The following is a 26450-nucleotide window of genomic DNA, read 5'->3' on the forward strand; positions in this document are numbered from 1 at the left end:
TAGAGAAATGATTCCTATGTGGGGACCATGCATCTAGATGAGCGATTTTTTTTTTTTTTAAAGAGTTTGCCAAGAAGTGAGCCTACTTAGATATACATTTCATGCCCAACCAAACGTCATGTTGCCAACAAAAAAAGTAATTGTGTGCCAGGAGAATTTTGTAAATTGACCTTTTCAACAGGCTTCAGAGTTCTCATGTTATTGCTCTTTTGTGGTAAAGAATCAGGAGAGGAAGACCCCGGAAAGAGACGATGTAGCCAGAACTCATCTGGTGACTTGGCTGTGCTGACACCTTGGTCTAGTAACATAGTAATTAGAGTTCTGTCTCAGCAGCAGTTGTGAACTGGATTATTTTCGTCAAGCCATTGGGTTGGGTTCATTAGTGAGAAGGTGCAGTTGGTTGACCCATGGCCTTTTGCGTCCACCTCCACTGCAGGTGCCCTGGTGGACCAGGGTGTCTTCGAGGAACTTGCCCGGGACTATGTCCCACAGCTGTATGACTGCATGCAGGACCTGGGTGTGATTTCTACCATCTCCCTGTCCTGGTTCCTCACACTGTTTCTCAGCGTGATGCCCTTTGAGAGTGCAGTTGTGGTTGTCGACTGTTTCTTCTATGAAGGAATCAAAGTGATATTCCAGTTGGCCCTGGCTGTGCTGGACGCAAATGTGGACAAACTTTTGAACTGCAAGGACGATGGGGAGGCCATGACCGTTTTGGGAAGGTATTTCTCACTTTGAAAACTACCTTGGGGTTTTCTTCCCTGTACATTTTTTTTTTTTTGCCGTGCCACGCAGCATGCGGGATCTTAGTTCCCCCACCAGGGATCGAACCCAGGCCTCCTGCATTGGAAGCACGGAGCCTTAACCACTGGACCGCCAGGGAAGTCCTCTTCCCTGTACTTACCGTGTATCTTTTTCCTTGGTTTCACGAGTCTTAATTGGCCTGATGGTAATCATAATGCCCACTTTTCTCTGTGGCTGAGCATTTCTTTTCATATGCTTTGTCTTTAGAAGTGAAGGCAATCAACTCTACTTCAATTAAAAAAATAATACAATTTAAAAAAAAAGAAGTGAAGGAAATTTTATTCTGCTCTTAAGGAAATTTTAGTCTTTTGTTTTGATATGCAGAGTTTGCAGATAATGGGTGGACAGGTGTAAAGGGATTCCAGATTCATTGACTCTGGACCTCCCAGTGACTCCAGATGCATTTCTTCTTCCAGGTATTTGGACAGTGTGACCAATAAGGACAGCACGCTGCCCCCCATCCCTCATCTCCACTCCCTGCTCAGTGATGACGTGGAGCCCTATCCTGAGGTCGACATCTTCAGACTCATCAGAACTTCCTATGAGGTAGGTCACGTTCCCTGCCCGAGCATCACAGCACTCTTGAGTGCTCCGAGGGGCTCAGCTGGACGTGTGCCGCAGCTTCCGTTGCTAACCCAGGGGCGTCCCTGCTTCCCTCCGCCTTCTGAGGACTAGTTGCCAAAGCGAGCAGCTCCCTGCCAGCTGACGGCTTCGAGCTCCAGAGGTGGACACTGAATGGATCTTATACCACAGAGCAATTGGCATGACCAGCTCAGGCCCTCCGGTTCTTGGCTTTGCCCACCCTGAAGCCTGATCAAGGAGCAGCTCCTATTCAACTCTGGGTGGGTTGAGGAGGGACTGTTGAAAGCAAGCGTGGGGAGGTTGACCTGCACAAATCAGCTCACTTCCCATGCTCATGCCAAGTCCTTAGGTCTTCTGGGAAGTACACAAGCCAATCCTCTTACATCCAAGACACACAGAATACTCTATACCATCCTAGAGAAGAACCAGAGTCCTAGGATTCCACTAAAATTGCTTGGCCTGGGCGTGGGAGGGTGCCTCCTGGTCCATGATGACCCCAGATGTGGTCCTGAATCCCATAAAAGAACTAACGAGGGTCTACAGGTGAAGGAACCACGGTCCTGTGTACCCCATAGCACCTGGGGTTTGTGGCGTCCCCAAGGACTCAGTGCCCATAACATCTCATGGTTTGTTCATCTCCTGATCATTAAGAAAGAGCATGAATGTTCCGCTCAGCACACTAGACCCTCTCCTGATGTTTTGGGATCGTATGACTGGCGACTGTCAGCACTTCAATTAGCAACAGCCTGGATATGGGAGAAATCTCTCCTAAAGAGAACCCAAAATTTGGTGCTTTTAAAAAAATCGGCATGGATCCAGACATCTTTTCAGAAATGTGTGTCCTTAACTCAGAATGGGAGAAAGACTGGTAATTTAGTATTTCAGAAAATTTTCATTGACACTCCATATATATTGAAAACAAAACATTTTTGGTATGTTTTAGAATCATAAAAGTAATGCAGGTTTATTGTAAAAAAATGTAGAAACTGTAGAAAAATATGAAAGAAAAAACCATATCCTGTGAGCATATTTCCCTCAAGTATGGGGTGTTTTTTTCGGTTTTTAAAAAAATTTGTTTAAATTAATTATTTATTTTTGGCTGTGTTGGGTCTTCGTTGCTGCATGCAGCCTTTCTCTAGTTGTGGCGAGTGGGGGCTACTCTTCACTGCGGTGCGCAGGCTTCTCATTGCGGTGTCTTCTCTTGTTGCAGAGCATTGGGCTCTAGGCGTGCGGGCTTCAGTAGTTGCGGCACACAGCCTCAGTAGTTGTGGTGCATGGGCTTAGTTGCTCCGTGGCATGTGGGATCTTCCCGGACCAGGGCTCGAACCCATGTCCTCTGCATTGGCAGGCGGATTCTTAACCACTGCGGCACCAGGGAAGTCTTCAAATATGTTTTTATTTTTTGCAACTTACACTTAAAAAATAAGTTTATACCAAAAAGTGTTTTGTACCATTCCAATTTTGACTTAAAATAGATCACGAGCATTCTCTGATATTTAATATATTGTTTGCAGGTTTTCGCAAATTCTTTTTAGCAGTACGCGGGCCTCTCACCGCCGTGGCCTCTCCCGTTGCGGAGCACAGGCTCCGGACGCGCAGGCTCAGCGGCCCAGGCTCACAGGCCCAGCCGCTCCGCAGCATGTGGGATCGTCCCAGACCGGGACACGAACCCGCGTCCCCTGCATCGGCAGGCGGACTCCCAACCACTGCGCCACCAGGGAAGCCCCATAACGCATTTTTTAAAAAATCATTGCCCCAGGACTTTTGGGTAGTCCTCCGTCAGAAATTTTGGATGATTATTTTTCCAGAAAAAGAGCCCATGTGACTGAACGCAATAGTTATTATTATAGCTGTGGGTTGTTTTCCTAAAGGCATCCCCTGAAACCTTTATTTTAAAGAGAATTCTAGACCAAAGTAATAAAGCTTGGTATGTGGAAACTCAGCTTTGTTCTTGACAGTAGATAAGCTAAGGTCTTGTTGAGGTCAGCACTTGGCCCATTTTTAATGGGAAAGAGAGGAGAATGGAGACAAGACCAGGGCTGGTCTCCATTTCCATCCTGTCTGCCTGGTCCCTAATGGTGACTCTTAGGCTGCCAAATATCCTATCACAGGACACAGCAGCAGTTTCCTTCCTCTGCCTGGGAAGACAACCCTGTTTATTTATAGCAATGCCTACATTACCTGGCCTTTCAATACATGATGATTGGTTTTTTGTTTTCTCCTCTCTGCTTGGTGTCACTGCCCTGCTCATAAGTTTCCTTTGCCTTCCCAATGCCTTCTAGGCCATCCTAAAGAAAACACCACAAACACTTGCCTTTCTTTTTTTTTTTTCCACCTATTAGATTGACGGTCCTCAATTCTGCCTGTGCATTAAAACCACTTAAAACAATTTTTAAGCCAAGCTTTTAAAAATATACATTCCTAGGCTCCATTCTAGACTTTGTATCTCTGGTATGAGGCCTAAGAATAAATATTTTTTTAAAGTTCCCAGGTGATTCAAGAGCCCGGTGAGGGTTGAGAATCACTGCCCTAGATGCAGAATGGGGCCACTAGACACAGAGGCCCATTATAACCTGGTTATACGGCACAACACTGGTGTTCTGAAGCAGGCGACTCGTTGCTTCCTGTGCTTCAGGATAATTAGTCAGGAAAATAGAAAAGTAGGGAAAATACCGAAAGCACAGTCAGCCTTGAGATCCCTAGGTTGATGCCAGTTGATCAGCTTTCTCCTGTCGAGTAGAGATGGTAACTTGATTCATAAATGCCTTGCTCATTGTGAAGTCCTACCGAGCCCCTCCTGGAAGGAATGGTACGGACAGTCTAGGAGACGGTTTTCTTCTGTGTGCGCCCCGAGTGCAGTTTTGTTAGATACACAGACGTAGAAGACAAAGTCCCGGCCTTCAGGTTCACCCATAGACTGAGATGAGCTTTCTGGAAGGCACAGGGCACTTTAATAAAAGACCTTTCAGCGGGCTTCCCTGGTGGCGCAGTGGTTGAGAGTCCGCCTGCCGATGCAGGGGACGCGGGTTCGTGCCCCGGTCCGGGAGGATCCCACATGCCGCGGAGCGGCTGGGCCCGTGAGCCATGGCTGCTGAGCCTGCGCGTCCGGAGCCTGTGCTCCACAGTGGGAGAGGCCACAACAGTGAGAGGCCCGTGTACTGGAAAAAAAAAAAAAAAAAGGTTGCTAGCCCTCAGTGTCTGCCAATGAGAGACAAATGCTATTGAGCTAGAGATCAGGACAGGAAGCCTCACTCCAACATTTCCTACAACCTCCCAGTTTAATAGTTAGCCTTATATACTTCCTTTCTTCCTGCCAAGAAAGTTCTTCCTTTAAAGCATTATTTCATCCACAAAGGGCCCTTGTAGCCTTATTTAACCCTCTCCTTCCCCCATGAACTGTTGATTTGAGGAAGCCTCATGTGGCTTTGAAATTTGGTTCAACTGTGAAGAAGCATGAGAATTTTTTGTTATTTATTTATGGTTGTTTAATGGCCTCCAAATAAACAAAGGCCATATAGTAAATAAAGGTATAGTCTAGGAGGCCTGTCATTTGGCAGGAAATTTCCCACTGGTATCAGGATTTATCTCCATCAGTCCTGCAGGCATGATATCGAGTGCTTTAGCAGATTTCTTGAAATACCAATGTTGTTTTTTTCCAGAAATTTGGAACTATCCGGGCGGATTTGATTGAGCAGATGAGATTCAAACAGAGACTGAAGGTGATCCAGACACTGGAGGATACTACAAAACGGAACGTGGTGAGTCTCTTGAGAAATGGCATGTGACCTTCTTTCTCCATCCTTCCTCACACTCCTACCAACTCAAATTCCTGCTTGACAGACTGAAGATGATTTAAAACAAGAAAATCAGGAAGTTTCCCTTTATGACATTTTTGAGTTTGTGAAATTCATTGTGTTTATTCTTCTTATAGGTACGAACCATTGTGACAGAAACTTCCTTTACCATTGATGAGCTAGAAGAACTTTATGCTCTTTTCAAAGTGAGTTTCAAAGAAAATTCATGTACATTCAGGGGAAAAAGGAGTTCACTTTAATAATTCAGTTAGTTCTAGATTTTTCTGTTAAATTATGAAGGGATAGGATGAGTGTCAACATGCATAAATAGAAAGATAGAGCTGAGAGTGTAAAAATAGAGTACTTAATATGAAAAATAAAGATATAACTCATTTAAATTGATGTTTTAGCTTTCTTCCACTCCATATAATATTTTAGCTGTTTCCTTGGTCTTAAGAAAATAGGGCGTTACTTTATAATTCTCACTGGAACGATGGCAATCAAGTTTAAATTCTTCCTAAGACTCTTGTAAATTGCAATTTCCTATATTAATCTATATTAATCTAATCTATATTAAAGCACTGTTAAAAAGAGATATGTAGCTAGAATAAGAATAAAGCTGCTCAAGGGCTTCGCTGGTGGTGCAGTGGTTGAGAGTCCGCCTGCCGATGCAGGGGACACGGGTGCGTGCCCTGGTCCAGGAAGATCCCACATGCTGCGGAGCGACTGGGCCTGTGAGCCATGGCCGCTGAGCCTGTGCATCCGGAGTCTGTGCTCCTCAACGGGAGAGGCCACAGCAGTGAGAGGCCCGCGTACCACCAAAAAAAAGCAAAAAAAACCAAAAATAAAGCTGCTCAAATGTCTAAGGAAAAGCTTAGTTGTTAAATTTCTGCAATTTTCCTTTCTAAGTCAGCCCATACCAATCTTGATCCTCAATAAGAAAATATTATGTCAGTAAATAAAGCAGTATAGAATGGTTTTTCTTCCAGAAAAAATACTTCTTTCATAACTGTCATTACCAACATTGTAAAAATGTAGCAATTGCCGAGAAAAAAGTTTTAAAAGATGCCTTTTATGTGGGTACCGATTTTATCACAATCTTTAATTGGCTAGCTTCTTGTGTACAGAGCCTTTTACTCCCAGAACTAAGGAAGACGGTTGAGGACTGCAAAGATATTACAGGAACGAACATAAAGGGACAAACGTAAAGATCTGAGTTGGACACTAATAGATCTTAGGATCAGACAAAGTGAGAGCTGGGAATATTTTTGCAAATGTTCCCGCTTTGCCTGTTAGCTACTGGAGGCACCACCGTTTTATTTCCTTTTGTCTCACTGGTGCCTAGTTTAGTGTCTCTCCCCACTAGGTGTTCCAAACGTGTGTTGAATACATAGGTGAATTAGTGATCAGTTTTCCATCTAGTATAATCTCTGCGTGCTTCTGGGGCCGGCAGAGAGAGGTTGATGGCTTTGTGCAGCCCAGCAGCATGACCAACAGAGTGGACAACTGCGTCCCCACCAGGCTGCGTTCAGCACTTGACGACGATGTGTCTAGCCTGTGCCATCTCGTTCGTGTTTTATTCAGACACGTAAAGCGCGGTAGCTAATTGCTCCGCGTACGTTGGTTTTCCGTAAGGAGGGAGTCCCTCTTCGCTTCGTTAAGCAAAAACTACAGTGATCCAACTAGGTTCAAAACAAGAAGATACAATGATCCAGTTGAGATCAGACTTTCAAAGGATACTGAGGACTGGAAGAAATCTGCTTCACAGGGTGGTGCCAGTAGGACCAGGATTTGGGGTAACTAAACGGAAGCGGGAGTAGCAGCTGGAGGGGCAAGACCATGCACAGATAATGGGAAGCGCTATAACATTAGAAAGAGGAGGCTGACTCTGGGGCACACCGGGAAAAGGAAGACCAGGGCTGGTTGTGCAGAAGTCCAAGATCCGGAGATCACTGAAGACACAGAGACAGGGGTGCCCTTGTCTTCTTACCCGGGCACCCCTGCACTCTCTGGTCTGTGCACCTCCAGGTACCAGGTGTGTCATTTCTACACCGAGGATATTGCCTGAAGAAAGCTTTCTTTACACTCCAAAACCCTGCCCTAAGGGTGTGTTGACAAACATGAGTTCCCCAAGTCTGCTGAGCGCCCCAAGAGAGAACCCGAGACCCTTGGCTGGTGTCAGGAATGGGAAGGACTCTCGGGTACTGTGGAACCCAAGACAAAGACTTCAGTTACCGACTCTTTCTTGAGTCTTTTGAAGACTTTCATTGGCTTTAATTCATCTGAACGAACGTTTATTGAGGCATGACTGTGTCAGACACGCTGCCAGACTCTTAGTCCTTTAAAAAGCCAATTTCTGGGGGGTTTCCTTTGGATACAAAGGAAAGAGACATTTGTCTCCCACGGAGCATTCTGCCTTGGGCTTTGGGCTAAAACTTGGTAGAAAAAGGTGAAAGGCCGCCACCCTGAGGCAGATTTGATGGAAAATGTGGTTCAGACCCCTATGCCTTAGTTTCTCTTGAACTCTTAATAAATTAGTCCTTTTTCAATCTCGGGTCCCTAGTGCCCAAATGATGGAGTAGGGGGTCTCATCAAAGAAGAGCGTCATGGTCTGCATGGTTTGTCGTTTCCTGAGGTTGTGAGCACGGTGAAAGTGTATGCACCACATTCAGGCCTGCTTCCAGAGGAACGTGAGCGCTTTAGTTAGGAGGAAGTGCTTTGGGTAACCTTCATCCACTGACGAAGTTCCGGTAAAGAGGACCCTTCCTGGGGATGTATCACCAACACAGTCCCACCCAGAGGGCTGCTGGGCATCACTTCAGTGCAGTCCCTCGGACCCTCCTCTCCCTGACGTCACCACCATCACCACTCCTCCCAAGCCCCGCCCCCATCTCCACCCACAGCGCCAGTGCAGCCCGAAGCCTGGTGGACCTGACACACTTCCTTTATTCTCCCGAGGCTGCCCTGCAGAAACCTCTCCTTCCTCCTCTCTTGCCTACTCTCACTCCGCTCTTTTTGGGTTTATTAGCTACAATTCCCAGCAAACAGTGAGGACAAAGACATTGGTCCTCTTTGCTCCGTTCTAAGTGAGAACGACACTGAAGTACTACGCACTCACCACTGACTCTCCCTTCTCAGAACCCCTAGGCAGGGGGAGGGGGAGATCTGTTTTGTCAGTGCCTTTTGCTATTGCAATATTTATATATGCTTATAATGAAATAGTACAACAGAGAATAAAGTAAAAAATAAAGTCTCCCTCTGGATGCCCCTCCGATCTCCCCAGGCTACCATTCAGTGCTAACTGTAAATGTCTACATACAGGAGAGCTGGGGTGTTCCGTACTGGCCTTTCTATTAGATGTTTTTTCTTTGCGGTCTTCCTAGAATGGGCGTATATTTCTACCAGAATCAATATGACCTCCTGAATAAAGAGGCAGCCTTCTTTCCAAGGACAGAAACAAGAAGCCTTTTGTTGGGTCTCTGTTCTCCTCACCCTAGTGGTTCCTACTCATAATTTCCCTGGAGCTATTTTCAGATGCGTGAAACAGGAGGACCGCACACTTGTAGCCTGACTACTGGATGACTAGGATAATATTAATGGGATTTTGATGACCAGGAAGCAGGGGGTTTACAGGACACTAAACTAGGAGTTTGGAGACTCAAAATCGCATGATGATTCTGCTTTGACTAACTGGTTAGATGACCCTGTGGAAGCTACTTACCCTCTGGGCTGTACCATCCTCGCTGAGGACACAAGGTGATCAGATTGCCTGAATTACAGATCCTTTTTTCAGGTTAACATTCTATGTATTTCTTTTAAATTAAAAAAAGAAAGAGTTGGGACTTCCCTGGTGGTGCAGTGGTTGAGAATCTGCTTTCCAGTGCGGGGGACATGGGTTCGATCCCTGGTCAGGGAACTAGATCCCACATGCATGCCACAACTAAGGAGCCCAACTGCCGCAACTAAGACCCGGCGCAACCAAAATAAATAAATAAAATTTAAAAAAAAAAAAGAAAAAAAAGAAAGAGTTTGTCTTTATGGGAGTTACTTCTTAAAATGCTTTTGAGTGTGGGGATGGGCAGGGGGAGAAGAAAATGGGGAGGGGGAGGGTTTTCTTTCTTTTTTGACCTACACCAGTAATTGAACCGGGTTTTTCATGCCAGATGTAAACACAGAGATGGTTGCCATGGAGTTTGGGGGGAGCAGGGTCAAGTGGAGATATATGTAGAAGAGAAGCTGAGGGGCCCTGCGACCAGACCACTGCCCCCACCCCCAGGCTATGCACACGGGTGACCTAAAGCCTTTTTCCAGATTTGAGGGAGGGCCTTTCTTCTTGGTATTTGCTGTGAGATGCAGTCCCCAGTAGTCCTCCTGTTCTTTGATTTTTCAGGCGGAACACCTAACCAGCTGCTACTGGGGTGGGAGCAGCAATGCGCTGGACCGGCACGACCCCAGCCTGCCCTATCTCGAGCAGTACCGCATCGACTTTGAGCTGTTCAAGGGCATGTTTGCTCTGCTCTTTCCCTGGGCCTGTGGAACTCACTCTGACGTGCTTGCCTCGCGCTTATTCCAGTTATTAGATGAAAATGGAGATTCTCTGATCAACTTCCGAGAGTTTGTCTCTGGACTGAGTAAGGATGTGATGTTATTGCATGAGTTGGGGCAGGGGGAGGGGGGAATAGGTCAGTAAGCACCGTGGTCCTCGTGGTTCTCTGTGCCGCCCTCAGGACCACAGCCCCGCTCGCTTCAGGAGACAAGGTTTACAGGACAGAGAAGCACATTTTAAGGTTTGCAAGCTGACTGTAAAATTCGTTTTTAGTTAATGGATATATGATTAAATTGTTAATCATATATCGTTAACCACTTCTACATTCGATAGTCCTCAGCACTAGTTAAAATACATTATCAGAGAGTTTGCAAGAATGCCAACTTAAACACTGAAACCACGAATCACGATAACTTTACAAGGGAAGAAATGTTTGGATGGATTGCTTTTCTTTGTCAAAAAATATATTTACGGTACATATGTTTCATAAAATTTTATAAAACATTTCATAATGTTTTTAATAAAGAGCTGAAAAAAAAATGCAACAGCCCTGCAGTCTAAATGGAAGTCTTTTCCCTCCATTTTACGGGGAGGAAGCGTGTCCATCCTGAGAATGCACACCCTCACCTCCCAAGCAGCACGAGTTTCTGCCTGTCAGCCTCACTGTCTGACCTGTTTCCTGTCCTATATTCCACTGGACTCTTGTCCCATTAATACTTGAGCAGAAAAGCTACGTGGTGGTCAAGCTTGGCCCGCCCATTACGAGGTTGTGGATATAGCAGGCATTATGTCAGGCTGTCTGAATGAGATAAGAAGGAAGACGTTTTAAAATTCTAGTTGTGCCACTCTGTGACCTTGGTCCATGCACTTGAAAATGACCTGTGCCCACGAAAGATGAAGGCGTCAGACATAGAGCCAACGATGATTCCAAAAAGTACCCTAAATCATTAAGAATAATGACTGGAAGGCTTAAAGGCCAGAGAAAGCTGATGGTTGTTAAAAAAGCAAAGAGGTGTAGATAAGGTCCTCTTAGATAAGTAAAAACTATTTGTATAAAGCGCTCAGATGTATCATTCAAAGGGGGTACATGGAGGAAACTAGCCTTTTTTAAGTGCGGGCTCTGTTGTGATGCTTTAGAACTTGTACTTTATCACTTAATCCAGACAACAGACCTTTGAGGGTAATAACAGTATTGATAACTAACATTTATATAGCATTTGCTCAGCCAGGCACTGCCCTCATGCTTTATGTGCATTTAATTTACCTAAAGCACACAACTACAAAGCTGGAGTTTGAACTCAGGCACCCTGGAAGCAGCGTTTGTGCAGTTACTATCAATATTATGTTTTATGACCTGTCTGCTTACTATTAATACCCCCATTGTCAGTTAAAGAGATGGAGGCTTAGAGAAGTTAAGCAACTTGCTGGAACATTCATTTTTAGCAAGTCAGTGTATGTCTGTTATTGAACTGAAAAGCACAGTTAGTACGTACTGGGTCCAGGATTCAGATGAGGGCTGTTCTCATTACTCTGTGCTAAGGACAGCAAATAGGATTTTTTCTTTTTAGGGAAGAAGGAGGCATTAATTTTTAATTACAAAAGTAACATAAATACATTCTGCTTTTCAAAAAAGTGAACAAAATAAAGTAAATAAAGTAAAACAATCCGGACAAGGCTAAGGACCCTTTTGACCCTCTCCTAATCTTTTCTGCCCCAGAGTAACTATTATTATCACCTTGGTGTCTATCAAAAGGGAGATTTTTTAAAATTACCTTTGGACAAAAATAAGGAGGAGAAAAAAGAGACAGGTTCTGCACGTAGAGAGGGTTCTAGGAATTTTTGCCGTAAACATCTTTGCTGCAGCCAGTTTTGCTGCAAAGCTCATTGGCCATAAGGCCATTTTGCCATAAGAGATCAAAATAATTGGTTGACAGTTACGATACTAGAAAAAGATAACAAATCAGTTTTTATAAATCCTTCGGCGAGCACAGTCATGCCTCCCACTCGTCAAAACCAAAAGTTCACCAAGCTATGGAAATATAAAAGAAGCAGCTACTAATTCACAACAGCCTTCGAGAACATTAGTGATTGATTCTTTAGCTAATTTGGATACAACAGATTGTCCTCTCAGGCCGTCTTTACCAAATTTATCACGCAGTATTAGACGTTGGAGGCAAACGAAGAATCAAGCTCCTCCTATCCCCCCAAAAGGAAATAGTAATGTGATTCCTGATGGGCGTAAGTTTCTTGAAAATGGTGCAAATTTTAACACAGTCTGGCTTAGATTAGCTCACTGAAGGATTTGCAAAAATTGACATCTTATTTTCTAATGTAATGTAACCATCAACCAGTTATTTTTATCTTTTATGGCAAAATGGCCTTATGGCCAATTAGTTGTAATGCGAATCTGCTTCTAGCAAAGATGTTCACAACAAAAATACCAGACACGTGTAGAAAGTGATAGGAATAAATATAAATATTTAATTTACTTAAGCCTAGTCAAACCCCAACAAGGTAAATACTCTTCAAAATCTTCCGAAAAGGAAAGCGAGGTTTGCAGTCCAAGATAGTGGAAACATTGGAGAAGAGTACTTGGGCTTCTTAAAAATGCAGTTGAGTTCTCTGAGCAAAGTCAACTCCACCCCGTTTGCCGGGCGGAGTCTCAAGAGCTGTAGTCAGTCATGCGGGTTGATTACAGCTATGGAGACAGACAAGTAGACTAGAAAAGAGAACTTCTGTTCAAGTCTTAAGAAACTAAAGAATGAATTCTGGAAGAGATGGATCAATAATTTCAATGTTCATCTCCAGAAAGATCCCTCTAGAAATTAGTGAACAGAACATCTCTATGGAATTAGAGATGAGCGATTACAATCGCAAGCCACTAATTAGCTGGACCTCCTTTTCCAGTGGTATTGCTGGAAGGCAGCATTTCTAAACATGCCATAGATGTCATGAGGCAGCTGGTCACTGGACAGATAACTCATGATAAACGGAAAGTTGGAGGGATATGGATGTTGGTGATTCAATGACTGTCTGAACCCTGCACCCAAAGCATGACGGTCAATGGAGAGTCCTCTAGTATGCTGGGCTTGGTATTTAACCTCTGTGATTGTTCCCTCATTTGCAAAATAGTTATTGTCAGGACTAAAAGAGATAATTCAAGTAAAGTTCCTACAACAGTGCCTGGTTCAAAAAGTGTTAGTTATTGTCACTACAATTACTGCTTATCCCCCCCTACCTGACCTAGTCAGGGATTTAAACTATAAAGGTAGAGAAGCTACCACTACAAAAGTGAAGAGAGACAGCCATTGTGTTGGAGGACAAAAACAAGATTTAAAGAAATCAGAGGAGGAAATGATTGGCAAAAACAAACTGATAGAGATAAATCAGAAATCTTAAATTTTAAGAAATGATTGTAAAAGAACTGTATGTCTGCATATATAGTATAGTGGTTTCAACCATGCGATCTAGGGTCAGACAAATCTGAGTTCAAATCCTGGGCCTGCCACTTGCTAGCTTATGACCTTGAACATTACTTAATATCAATAAGCCCGACTTCTCACCTGTAAAGTTGGGATAATAATTGTGACCATCTCGTAGAATTATTGTGAGAAGTGAAATGCATATGGAAAGTAGTTAACATAGGATTTAACACAAAGTGAATGGTTCAAAAATGTCTGTCATTATTTTCATGGTTAGTATTAGTCAGTGTGTAAGCATTTGGGGGTTTAGTTAACTATGTGGTCAATAAGAAACTCCAGAGTGAAGAGTATAAAGAGTTGAATGCAGACTTAGGCTAAGAGTCAAGAACAGTTCCACTATTCTCTGCAGTGGACTAGAAGCTTCTGGAACTCTCTGTCCAGAGGGTTATTGATGGACACATTAACACATAAGGTGGATGTGGGTAAGAATAGGGAAGAGTGTACAAACAATGTCGTACAAGAAAGTTGAAAAATGTAGAGAGGGTATAGCCTGGGGGACATAAATTTGCCTTGAAAAGATAAGCTGGAGAGGAACAGGACAGCTGTCCTTAAAATCTGAAGGATCGTTGTAATGAAGACGTAATAGACCTATTTTTTTTTTTTTTTTACTCTAAAGAGGAAGGAAAAGGAATAGTTCTAAACCTTTTTTTGAGTTGTGATCTCTTTGAGATCTGATAAGGACTGTGGAAATCTTCCCAAAAAGTGACATTGGCACGTGGCCACATTTTACATTGTTTGTGGTTCATGGAATTTTTGCACTTGAACCTGTAGGTTAAGGGTCCTGACTGAAGTAAAAATGACAGGAGCCCTTTCAGTGTTTCTAGAACTCCCCAGTGAGATGAGATGCCTCTGGTTGTGATGAGCTTCCCGTCCCTGAGGATGTTCAGACGTCTCTCTTACATGGATGTGGGTGTGGGAGGAGGCCCCTGCGTTAAGTGGGAGGTGGGACGAGATAACCCCTGGTGCCCCTGCCAACCAATCCAGATCCTGTGATTCCCCTTTTCCCAAATCTGATGAACCTTCAACTAGGCGCTCTGGAACACGCGTTTACAAAGGATTTTCTGATTCCTGAAATACATATGGACTGTAAGGGAAAAAGTAACAGGATTCTTTGGGTTGAAGCAATGGTGATATAATGGCGGCTAGGTTAGGCTAAATTGAACTGAAGAAATATTTAAGAGACCCCAAAAGCAACTAAAAAAGATTTCTAAAATGAGTAATTTGAAACACTCTTAAACGTGTATTGAGATTATTTCTGAACTCTCGCAAGTATTTAGGGTGTTGAGGCCCAGTCACCTGACTTTTCTTATCAATAACACTAGTTAAATTTGTGCCAGCCACTATTCTAAGTGTTAACACCTTTAGTTCTCACATTTCATGGGCCCTGATATCAAGACCACTGGTAGTATCTTCTAATTTGTCATCCTGCCTCATAGAGGGGAAACTGAGGTACAGAGAGGTTCCCTCTCCCAAGGGCACGTAGTAAGTACAAAGCATTTGAAACCAGGTATCCTGACTCCAGAGCTCTCAACCCAAATACATCCTGGCCAAACCTTCTGCCACACGATACCTGGGTTTCAATTTGTAAAAGTAGGTGCTTCTGGGGGATGCTGAGCCTGGGGGCGGGGGGATTGTAGCACACATGGTGCATTTCACATTTTTACTTATGTGACTTCTAGGTGCCGCGTGCCATGGGGACCTCACAGAGAAGCTCAAACTGCTGTACAAAATGCACGTCTTGCCTGGTAAGCGAGACGCACAGAGTAGCACAGGTACCTGTGACTCTGGCCTGGCTTGAAGTCTTTTTTGGCGAGACCTGTTTGCCTTTTTTTTTTTGATGTACAAAATCACTCATTGGTCACTGAGAACAAACTGAACGATACTTTTTACATGAGTTCCTGAATCAGCAGGTGCTTATTTCAATGATCACTCACCTGTGTGAAGTGTGAGTTGCAGTAATAGAAAAGAGCAGGCTTCTGCAAGAGAACGAATAACACTTGGTAACTCGTGGGATTCTGAGTCGAGGGGGAGCAGTGTTACCACCGACAGAAACAGTGGGAAAGATGGTGAAGTTGTGAGTTCAGTTTTAAACAAGGATGGCCTCCAGCTGGAAATATCTAGCAAATACTAAAAAAGAAATGGAGGGAGAGGTGGAGGGAAAGAGAAAGAGAGGGAGAGGGAGAGAGAAAGGAAGGAAGGAAGGGGGGAAGGAAGGAAGGGAGGGAGGGAGGGAAAAAGGGAAGAAGGAAAAAGGGAGGGAGGAAGGGGGATTAGCTCCAAGGATAGAGATAGGGTAAAACTACAGATTTGGGAATTATCATTATAGTTACAATTTCCCAAAGTTTGGTTCCTTAAACCCTCATTCCATAGGATTTAGGAAAAGTCTCCAAAAAAGGCAAATGTGAAGGGACACTTCAGTGTGGGGTTGTTATAAAGGAAGGTGGAGCTAGAACTGGAGGGAGCCCCTCCCGCATAAGGGTTTTGAGGAGGTGGGCATTCAAGGCCCGCACCAGTGATGGGACCCCCCAGCCCACCTTCGTAACTTCAGCTTCTCATGAGCCCCGTGTCATTTCTTCAGCAATTAAAGCACACTTTCATTGAATCCTGGCCCTGCCAATATGAGAATCATCTCTCCTCCCTCTCCAGAGCCATCCTCTGATCAGGACGAGCCAGATTCCGCTTTTGAAGCAACTCAATACTTCTTTGAAGATATCACCCCAGAATGCACACATGGTAAGTGACTTTCCTCGTCAGGGCCTCTGTTTCTTTTTCTACAGAGCTCTCTGTTATTGGGAAAAGTTGCCTCCAAAGCTAGGCAATCAAGGAAGTATAATGAATACAAGTGCCTGATATGCTACTTTCTTTTTAAATTTTTGAACTTGACTAACTACTGGGGAGTGGGAACTTTAGCCCACAGAAAGGACCATGTACATTATGTCCTGCTGGCTTAGAAAAAGCATTACCTGGAGAGCATATACTTTGCTCCCCTCTCCTTGATAGGGAGAAGCATTCATTAAGAACGTCATTCTGTTGTAATGCTGATCTCCAGAATCTGGACTAGCATTGACATCAGATACGCTGCTCTGTAACAGACGTCAGCAAACTTTGGACCAAATCCAGCCCACCACTTATTTGTACGGCCTGTAATAATATAAAATTTATTTATTTTTTATTTATTTATATGTATTTTTTGGCGGTAGGCGGGCCTCTCACTGTTGTGGCCTCTCCCGTTGCAGAGCACAGGCTCCGGACGCGCAGGCTCAGCGGCCATGGCTCACGGGCCCAGCCGCTCCGCGGCATGTGGGATCTTCCCGGACCGGGGCACGAACCCGTGTCCCCTGCATCGGCAGGCGGACTCTCAACCACTGCGCCACCAGGGAAGCCCGATAATATAAAATTTATATCAAAGAATTAAAATAATTTAAAATTTAAACATTACTGCCTATAAATAAAGTTTTATTGGAACACAACCAGGAACACAGCCAAGCTCATTCAGTTATATATTGCCTATGGCTGCTCTCACACTACAGTGGTAGAATTGCCTCAGATATTTGCCATCTGGCCCTTTACGGAGAAAGTTTGCTGACCCCTGCTCTGTGCGGTTGTTAGATCTACACAGACATGATCCGGCTCATTGGAAATATCCCCAGATTTACATATGAACCTGTTCTGTTGTGCCATGTGTGGATCTAAGCAGCGACTGGGCTTGCTGCTGCTGTGCATTATCTCCATTCTATTGATACTTCATCCGTAGGGCAGGCGGCCTCCTGACTTCACCCAAGGTTGAAAGTCAGCATGGGTTGCTCCTGGGTCCTTTTGCCTCTTAAATCTTACGGTCCCCAAATAAGCACAGCTTAGACCTGCTTTTAAACTGTGAGCCCCTAAGTGATAGAGTGGAGAGGAGCAAGGGCCAGACAGTATTCTTATTGGTGATAGATGTTAAGGGCAGGAGTTTTGGACAGGATGCTAGCTCTGTTTGTCTAGATGACCTCAGGCAGCTTCGGGCATCTGGGAGCACCAGGGTCCTTGTGTGGAAAGTGGAGATGAGAGCTGTCACATTGGGTATAGTAAGGACTTAGTGAGATAATGTAGTAAGCCTCTTAGCATAGTGCACATCTGACAACATTCTTCAAATCCTTAGCAATCATATTTTGGCTGCAAAATGTTAGCCGCATTTTTCTTAGTGGGAACTCATCTCAGAAAAGGAGTTACTTGTTTCAGAAATGCTTTAGGAATGGTTACATGCCAGTAGCATTTAATAGCCTCAAAAGATGCTTTTTAAAAAATGTTTTTTCTGGGCTTCCCTGGTGGCGCAGTGGTTGAGAGTCCACCTGCCGATGCAGGGGACACTGGTTCGTGCCCCGGTCCGGGAAGATCCCACGTGCCGCGGAATGGCTGGGCCCGTGAGCCATGGCCGCTGAGCCTGCGTGTCCGGAGCCTGTGCTCCGCAACGGGAGAGGCCACAGCAGTGAGAGGCCCGCGTACCGCAAAAAAAAAAAAAAAAAAAAAAAAAAATGTTTTTTCTAACTTCATAAGTACTATTGCTTTGTATCAAAAATTTTTAAATATGGGTCAAAATATATAAAATAAGCTAATGATATCTTAAAACTGCATGATATAAAGATAACTATCAATAATAATTAATATCTTGAAGTATTCCTTTTTTATCCATATAATTATAATAATATCCATAATGTATATATAAAACTGGGATCAAACTGCCGATACAGTTTTGTTCGTTTGTTTGTTTTGGCTGAAGGATTGTTTTATGAACAATTTAAACATAGAACAAGCGTGTTCTGGCACATGCCATGTCCACCTCTTCTGCCTGTACGGTTTTGTATCCTTTTTTCACTGAAAATCCAGTGAGCCTATTGCGATGTCATTTACACTCTCTGAAAGCATGGTTTTTAATTGGCTGTATAATATCCATTGCATGGGGCTTACCATAACATTTTGGACTATCTACTTGTTCCCTAAAGCTAGTTCAACATTAGGAGGAGAGGACTTTCTCCACGGCATATATAGTTCATTGTCCTCAGTCTGTCTTAAAAGCTGCTGAGATTTAAATTTGGCACTAAATATGTAAAGGTTACGTATGCGGCAAACCAGCCTCCTTTTGTATGGCTGAGGAAGTGCTTGGGATGCATTCTTACAGCTGACAAACTGAATGGGAAACTGGGGGGATAGTACACCTCTCCCTTTTGAAGCCCTGGGATGTCCTGTTTTAAGAAGAAAGAAGAAAACAATTATAAGTTGTTTTCTTGAAAGTCAAAAAATGCCAGATTATGAATCTGAAGGAATTTAGTAGCACATGACATTTGTTTTCTTTTATCAACATAGACGTCAGTTTCTTTTTAAAAAGTGAGTTCTTGATCTTTTGCAGAGCCTGACAGGTCAATCTCATGTATACAAAGTTAAGATGATAATGTAACAGAGGGGGGAAATCAACATTCACTGGGGCCAGCACCACCGTTTTTTAAGTACTGAACACCACATGACATCATTCCTTTAATTCCTATTTATACACCGAGCCCTGCTTGTGAAAAAGGATTCTTGGGGAACCTTTCACCTAGAGATAGAGTTTTTCGATTGTAAAAAACAAACAAAAAAAAGCACTACCTAGAAGTTGAGAATTACGTTTTATTCGGCAGACATACCGAGGACTTAAGCCCCGGAGGCAGCCTCTCACATAGCTCAGAGGGACTGCTCTGAAGAAATAAGGGAGGAGAGCCAGGATATATAAGATTTTTTTCGCAAAAAAAAAAAACAGGTAGTGGGGATATCAAAAGATTAGTGTTAATTAAAGAAACCAGATATCTCAAGTTAATGAATTTAGTGCTTTTCTGTGTATGGGAAGATGCAAGAGTCTGGGCTTACTGAAATCATTCCTTTGATATGCACCTTAGCTATCTAGGGCCAGTATCCTATTTTTCTCCATCCTGAATCCCCGCAGGGTGGAGATGGCACAGTTGGGGGCAGCTGCAGTGCTGCTGGCTTGATGGCTGCAACATCCTTTGTTTACTGACCTGGCAGGCAACACTCAGTTGTCAGATCAAATATGAGACACCCAGTAAAATCTGAATTTGAGGTGGACAAAAAATAATTTGCTTAGCGTGAGTATGTCCCATGTGATATGTGGGAACTCACACTTTAAAAAACTACTTGTTGTTTACCTAATTATTTATGTGCTGGGGTTTTGTTTTGTTTTGCTGTGTTAGGCAACTCTACCTAGAGGTTTTTCTGTTTTCTACTACACCTGCTCAACCTATGGGTTTACCATGTAACATTCTCCTTTTTTTCTTCTGAATCTTTCCTGGTAGTGGTTGGATTGGACAGCAGAAGCAAACACAGTGCAGACGATGGCTTTGTTACAGTGAGTCTAAAGCCCGACAGAGGTACAGACTTTCTCTTCTCTGTGTTTCCCTTACTGCTGGTTCAACAGTTGCTTCTTGACCTTTGAACACTTATTTCTCGGCATTTGGGTTTTAGGGAAGAGGGCAAATTCTCAAGAAAATCGTAATTATCTGAGACTCTGGACTCCAGAAAATAAATCCAGATCAAAGAATGCAAAGGATTTACCCAAATTGAATCAGGTGAGTACCGAACAGTGTAGTTCATGCATTTCAAACCTTGAAGCTCTGTTTTCTAGCCATAGATAAATGTGGAATAAGTACTCCTCAAGGCGCTTAAGTAGTACCTGTTCGGATCTATTTTGTGCATTAAAAGTATGCTCTGTTGTGAGAAAATGACCTCCTCAGAGAATATGTGAACCACGAAATATTCAAATTTGAGAATACATGCATTCTCATCCCAATCTTTAAAAATACCCTCAGATACTCGGAAGACAAGCTCATGCTGTTTTCAAACCACTGTGCTCAGCTATAAAGGTGTCTGACATATTTTTTTCCTTAAACAGCTGAAATGTAATGAGGGCGATAAAACAATATAAATAATTAAAATACAGGTTGCAAATGCTGTTTTCTAACAGAAGAACAGATAAATCATCCTGGTGGGGGTGGGAGGCATGACTTCCGTCCGTGGACACCAGCAGATGTGTCATGGGAGAGGGGATTGGAGCTGACCTGACCTTGGAAACATTGGGCTGCCTGCTGTAGTGTGTAGATATGAGATGAGGTGAGATCTGCGATTTACTTAAGATACTGCAAGAAAGGATAAAACAGTTAGTGAAACATTTGTATGACATGGTCCTTCTTCTTTTTTTTTTTTTTAATATTTACTTATTTATTTTGGCTGCGCCGGGTCTTAGTTGCGACACGTGGGATCTTCATTGCGGCACGCAGGCTCTTAGTTGCCATGCATATGGGACCTACTTCCCCGACCAGGGATGGAACCCAGGCCCCCTGCATTGGGAGCGCAGAGTCTTACTCACTGGACCACCAGGGAGGTCCCCGTGGTCCTTCTTGACTCTAGAATGATAGGTACTATTATAAAGGCGTATTATTTCATTCTTTCTGCTTTCATGGATGTTAGAAGTTTTCCCAGTTTAAAAAAAGGAAGCATTGAAAGAGACTTTAAACTACACATCCATCCACACTACGGTAGGACTCTTCCGGGATCTTGTAGGAGTCCTGATATTAAATGGCTTTGCAGTCCACTTGGGTCCTGCCTCCGTGCTCCTCATGAGGTGGCCACATGCTTGTGTTTTCCCTCCATCACTTTGCAGGGGCAGTTTATCGAGCTGTGTAAGACGATGTATAACATGTTCAGCGAGGACCCCAACGAGCAGGAGCTGTACCACGCCACGGCGGCGGTGACCAGCCTCCTGCTGGAGATCGGGGAAGTGGGCAAGCTCTTCACTACCCAGCCCACCAAGGAGGGCGGGAGCGGAGGTGGCGGGCCACCCGGCAACCAGGGCCTCCCCGGCGGCATGCTCTTCCCCAACAAAGGGCCGGGCCAGCCTTACGCGCCGGACCCCGTGGAGCCCCTCCCGGCCAGCTTGGCGGGGGACGGCGAGGAACACTCCCTGGGGGGACAGATGGAGGACATCAAGCTAGAGGACTCCTCGCCCCGGGACCACGGGGCCTGCTCCTCCATGCTCATCTCCGACGACGACACCAAGGACGACAGCTCCATGTCCTCGTACTCAGTGCTGAGTGCCGGCTCCCACGAGGAGGACAAGCTGCACTGCGAGGACATCGGTGAGGACACGGTGCTGGTGCGCAGCGGCCAGGGCACAGCGGCGCTGCCCCGGAGCACCAGCCTGGACCGGGACTGGGCCATCACCTTCGAGCAGTTCCTGGCCTCCCTCCTGACAGAACCTGCCCTAGTGAAGTACTTTGACAAGCCCGTGTGCATGATGGCCCGAATCACCAGTGCAAAAAACATCCGGATGATGGGCAAGCCCCTCACCTCGGCCAGTGACTACGAGATCTCGGCCATGTCCGGGTGAATCCCGCGCCTTCTGTAGGGACACGCAGGCCGGGGGCGGGGGGAGGGTCTTTTTTATGTTCTGTGTTGGGGTTTCTTTCTTCCTTTTAAATTAAATATTTATTAGTACCCGGCTTAAAGCCTAGTGTTTTCATAATATAATACAATGAAAGCTGTTGGAGGAATACTTAAACACCTCGATGTAGGCACAGTTCACTCTCTTGTCGGGGGAGGGGGATTTACCAGAATACGGTTTTATTCAATGAATTCCGAAAGAAAGATGACTCTGTCCGTGATATGTGTGTATTTATAACTTCTTAATCTTGCTGTTGAGCTGTATACATAGTGCTGTTTAACACTAAATAAGGCGGCAGACGTGTATTGGGGCTTTTTAAATAAAATTAGAGCTGTTAAGGAAAGTAGAATGCCACAAACACAGAATGTTCTTAAATGGAATAGGCACTGTCAGCTGGGGTAAATCCTATACCACTTTTAGGGAGCATAAAAACTATTTTTTAAGATTTGAAATATATTTCATAAAAGTCCTCTATTCAAAAATCATGTTTCACAGATGTTCCCTTTTGAGGTTCTAAGCAATTATGAAAGTGTGAGTGATTTTTATGTGATGCCGGAATAACACCTCTATCTGATCAATTTGGACAAATACCAGGCCAATTTTGCATTTACAGAACTGATGATTTAAGTCAGCTGGCCAGAATTCAGGGGAAATGAACAGTCTTTTGTTACAGAGAATCTGAAAGTGGCAACAGAAATGATTTGAGGGCTCAGGATTTTTTTTTGGGGGGGGGAGTAAAAATACTGATGCTTCTCATACTAGATTTTCAGCTTCTTGTTACTCATTGCAAATGAAGCAAAAAGTAAAACAATGAACTTTACCATTTCCGTACTCTCCGTAGGTTCAAGAAATTATACCATGTATCACATATGACCATCTTTCCAGTTAAATCCATGTAAAGTAGAGATAATGTAAATTGAAAAAACCTGCAAGATAACGTAACTGAATGTTTAAAGCGGAACTTGTCACTTTATATAAAAGAATAGTATGCTCTATTTCCTGAATGGACTTGGAAATGAAAACTATCGCACCTGCACTTTGTATTGTTGCTTCTTTTTTATTCCTATTATAGTTTTGTCTTTTACAGATGTTGGAGTTTTTTTTCTCTTATTGTTGAATTCATAATCATGGTCACGTTTTCTTTGCTTATGCAGAATACTCCTTCCAATGCATTCCTTTATTTTACTGGCCATTGGTCTTTATTTTAGCTGTTGCTGCTGTTTTTTATTTTGTTTACAGAATGATTTTTTAAACTGTCCAATGAAGTAGTGTTAACCTCAAGTAGGATAAATGTGAACAAATAAAATACATCCGATACTCAGATGTGGCTTTTATCTCAGTGCTTGAGTTCCTGTCTAAGGAGATAACATTATTCTTTTGACAACGTAGCAGGGGAAATTATGTTAGGCAACCATTTTGACTTAGGTAACAAATTTTTGTAGGCAAATATTTTGAGGTAAGAAATACAGTATGGGGAATTCCCCGGGCGGTCCAGTGGTTAGGATTCGGCGCTCTCACTGCTGGGGGCCCGGGTTCAATCCCTGGTCAGGGAACTAAGATCCCGAAAGCCTGCAGCATAGCCAAAAAAAAAAAAAGAAAAGAAAAGAAATACAGAAATACACTACATAGTGATGTGCATATGAATGTAAAATAAGGAAGAGAATCATTGTCAGTCATCTAATCATTTAACTTAATCCTACATAAGTGATAAAAGGGTGAAAATACCTCTGTTTAACCCTGATTAGTACACGGTAACACCATTTGGTATGTATTTGAGTAGTCATTCATTTGATTCGACTCTTAGATGGTTATACATTATTCCATTATTCTATCACTTAAAGATGCCTCAAGAAATAACTCTATAGAGTCTGATACTCTCTCTCACCTCCAGAATTAAAGATGGGTTTGCGAGGGGAATGAACATGTATTTAAATGTGTAGCCCTAGATAAATGAGAGGAGCCAGAATTTTCCATTAGCACTGAGAACGGGATTATAACTGAACAGCGCATCACCCTGAAAGTATATGTTCCTGTTGACACTCTGTCATAATACTGTCCTTATTTGTTCCAGCACCTCATAGTGTTTCTGTCACAGTGTCAATATACTATATAACAGCAGGTTCTAGTCCGTTTGCTTCGAAAGGCTACCTATGGAGGAGCCCTGAGCCTTTGAGTTGATTCTTTCCAGCTCAGTCTCTGAGACCGTCTTGTCAGTGCCTTCTGCTGTCAGGCATCATAATCAGCTCCACGTTACATTTACTGCTGTGTTTCTCCCCCGTTGACTTCTGAGGTTTCCCTCCTGCTTATTTCCCCCCAGTTGTTAACTGTAAAGTGTCTTGTAGCAGATGTCCTAATATCCAGCCCGGCTCACTCGGCTCTGACCACTTTAGTGATGCTGGCCTGACTTCCTATTGTCCTGTCAGCACCTGTACGTTTTAGGGTCTTCTGGCCACCAGAGACATATCTGCCCACCTGTGCATGGCACACTAGAAGAACAAGGAAAATAACACCCCCCCCACCCCGAGAGCAGCCCTGGACCAATAACTGATGGGAGTTGGCGGTGAATATCTCAGGCCCCTCAACGTCAGGTGGAATACCTCTGAGCGATCAAAATCCAGTTACACACAGAGCTATTTTGCTTACCTCTAAAACCATTTATGGGATGACTCAAGTCCCTCTCTGTGTTCCCCACTCTCTTACCCGTATTTCCTGGGATCACTTCCTGAATGAATTACAAATCTTTGTCTCAAGGCCTGACTCTGGGAGAACCCAAACTAAGACAAAGCACGAACTTAGAGTAGCATGTTTTTTTCAAGAAGGTAGAAAACATAGAACTTCACTTGCTGGGATCCTGGTCAGCCAATGGGCAGTAGTGACAAGTCGCTACCAAACTTTAGTCAGGCTCCTCTGAGTTTTCTCTACTAGGTCCTGTCCTTGGGCATGTCCTCAAGAGCCCAGTTTTAGCCAGAATCCTGCTAAATTGGTTTAGCCAGAATCCCTCACCCTCAACATGTGATCACTATTGACACCAAATTCCTCATCCCTGCCCTGAATACCCAACCACCAATTCTTTTAGATGTTCTATGTACACATTCATATCATTTATAAGCAATAACTTTTCTTTCCATCCACTTGTTTTCCTGCAGTAGGTGGGACCTCTAGCAGTTTTGAATTTATTTGCTGTAACAACTTGAATGATTGGTCCTTATCCCTTCTTAATAGAGTACATTTCCTCGCTCTATTGATGTTGGACTTGACCATGTGACCTGCCACAACTAAGGGAATGCTAGTATACATGATGTGAGCAAAGGCTTGAATGTGTTTGAGCAATTGGGTTTATTCTTGTGCTTCTGCCACACCATGAAAAGAGCATGCCTCAGGTAGCCCACTGACCTCAGATGAATTAGTCACATGGAGCTGACCGGAACTGAAACCATGGCCCCAATTTAAGGCCAGCTGAATCCAGCTGAGATTAGCAAAACTGCCTGGCTAGCCTACCCCTGTGTGAGGAGGAAATTGTTTTTGTATGCCACTGAGATTTTTTTTGTGGTTGGTTGTTGTACATTGTTATTGTGGCAATAAAATGACAGATACAAGTGGTGACAGAGGACATCCCTTCTTAATTCTGATCCCAATGTTTTACAATTAAGTATATTTGCTATAGTTTATTTGATAAAGATGCATTTTACAAAATTAAGGTAAACCCTTTCTATTTCTCATTTGGTAAAAGTTTTTAACATGAATGGATGTTGAATTTTTATCAAATGCTTTTTCTACATCTATTAAGATCTTCACATGATAGTTTGATGAATTGCAGAGTGTACACTCTAAATTATCTGGATGAGTTTGTGAAAACTAACATTATTTTATTTTTAAATGTGTTAACTCACTGGTGAAAGCCATATAAAACTGCAGGTTTTTTAGTGGAAAGGTTTTTAGCTGCTGAACCCATTTAATAGCTCTAGGACTTTTTGCTTCCCTATTTGTTCTTGGATAGTTTTGTTATGGTAAGTTGTATTTTTCTAGAAATTGTTATATTTCATCTAATTTTCATAATTTTGACAAGGTTACTCAATATATTTTCTTTTCAATATCTGTAGGATCTGTAGTGATGTTTCATATTTCATTCTTGACAGTATTTATTATTTGCTTTCTTTTTTATTGTTTATTTGCCTCACCAAGGTTTATCAATATTGTTCTTTTCAAACATTTTATTTTTGTTGATCCTATTGTATGCATGTTTTCTTTTCTATGCATCTAAGCTCTTGTCTTTAATATTTCCTTCTCTATTTTCTTTAGGTTTGTTTTGTACTTCTTCATCAAACTCCTTGAGATGATTGTTTTGTCTTTAATTTTTAAGCACTTCTTTTCTAATATATACATTTAAAGCTATAATTACTATCTTTAATGAGCATGCACACACACACACAGAGGAATGATTTGCAGCTGTAAAAAAATTATGGAAGCTATGTATTAATATAAAAATAGATCTATGATACACTGTGAAGCTAAGAAAAACATATTGCAGTAAAGTATGAATTATTCCTATCCTTTCTAAGAACGGGGGTGAGGTGGGGATGGTAGCTTCTTTTCTGGTCTCATAATCAATTGTTCTTATCCAATAACATCTTAAATAGGTAATTAGTGGATGAGTTAAAGTCACAAAAATAAAAAAAAATTTCTGTATATTCTGATTTACTCTATAGGAACATGATTAAAGGATTAAATAAGAAAAGTATTATTTCATGAACATAAATGACTTAAATAAGGGATGA

General features: G+C 43.1%; 1 protein-coding gene across 3 annotated transcripts in view; it reads left to right on the forward strand.

The window, feature by feature from the left end:
- Positions 1-23418, forward strand: part of TBC1D9 (TBC1 domain family member 9) — a 116489-nt gene extending 93071 nt beyond the window's left edge. For 2 of the 3 annotated variants that reach the window (XM_079920758.1, XM_079920756.1), the window contains exons 12-21: positions 437-722; positions 1221-1350; positions 5046-5144; positions 5318-5386; positions 9571-9811; positions 14888-14953; positions 15855-15941; positions 19532-19606; positions 19701-19804; positions 20896-23418. In XM_079920758.1, coding sequence (XP_079776884.1) covers positions 437-722; positions 1221-1350; positions 5046-5144; positions 5318-5386; positions 9571-9811; positions 14888-14953; positions 15855-15941; positions 19532-19606; positions 19701-19804; positions 20896-21621 — 1883 coding nt within the window. In that variant the 3' untranslated portion in view covers positions 21622-23418. The remainder of the gene's footprint in view (positions 1-436; positions 723-1220; positions 1351-5045; positions 5145-5317; positions 5387-9570; positions 9812-14887; positions 14954-15854; positions 15942-19531; positions 19607-19700; positions 19805-20895) is intronic. The other variant, XM_079920757.1, reaches the window with a different exon arrangement.
- Positions 23419-26450: the final 3032 nt, after the last annotated feature.

This window comes from Stenella coeruleoalba (assembly GCF_951394435.1).
Source record: "Stenella coeruleoalba genome assembly, chromosome: 4".
Lineage (NCBI taxonomy): Eukaryota > Metazoa > Chordata > Mammalia > Artiodactyla > Delphinidae > Stenella > Stenella coeruleoalba.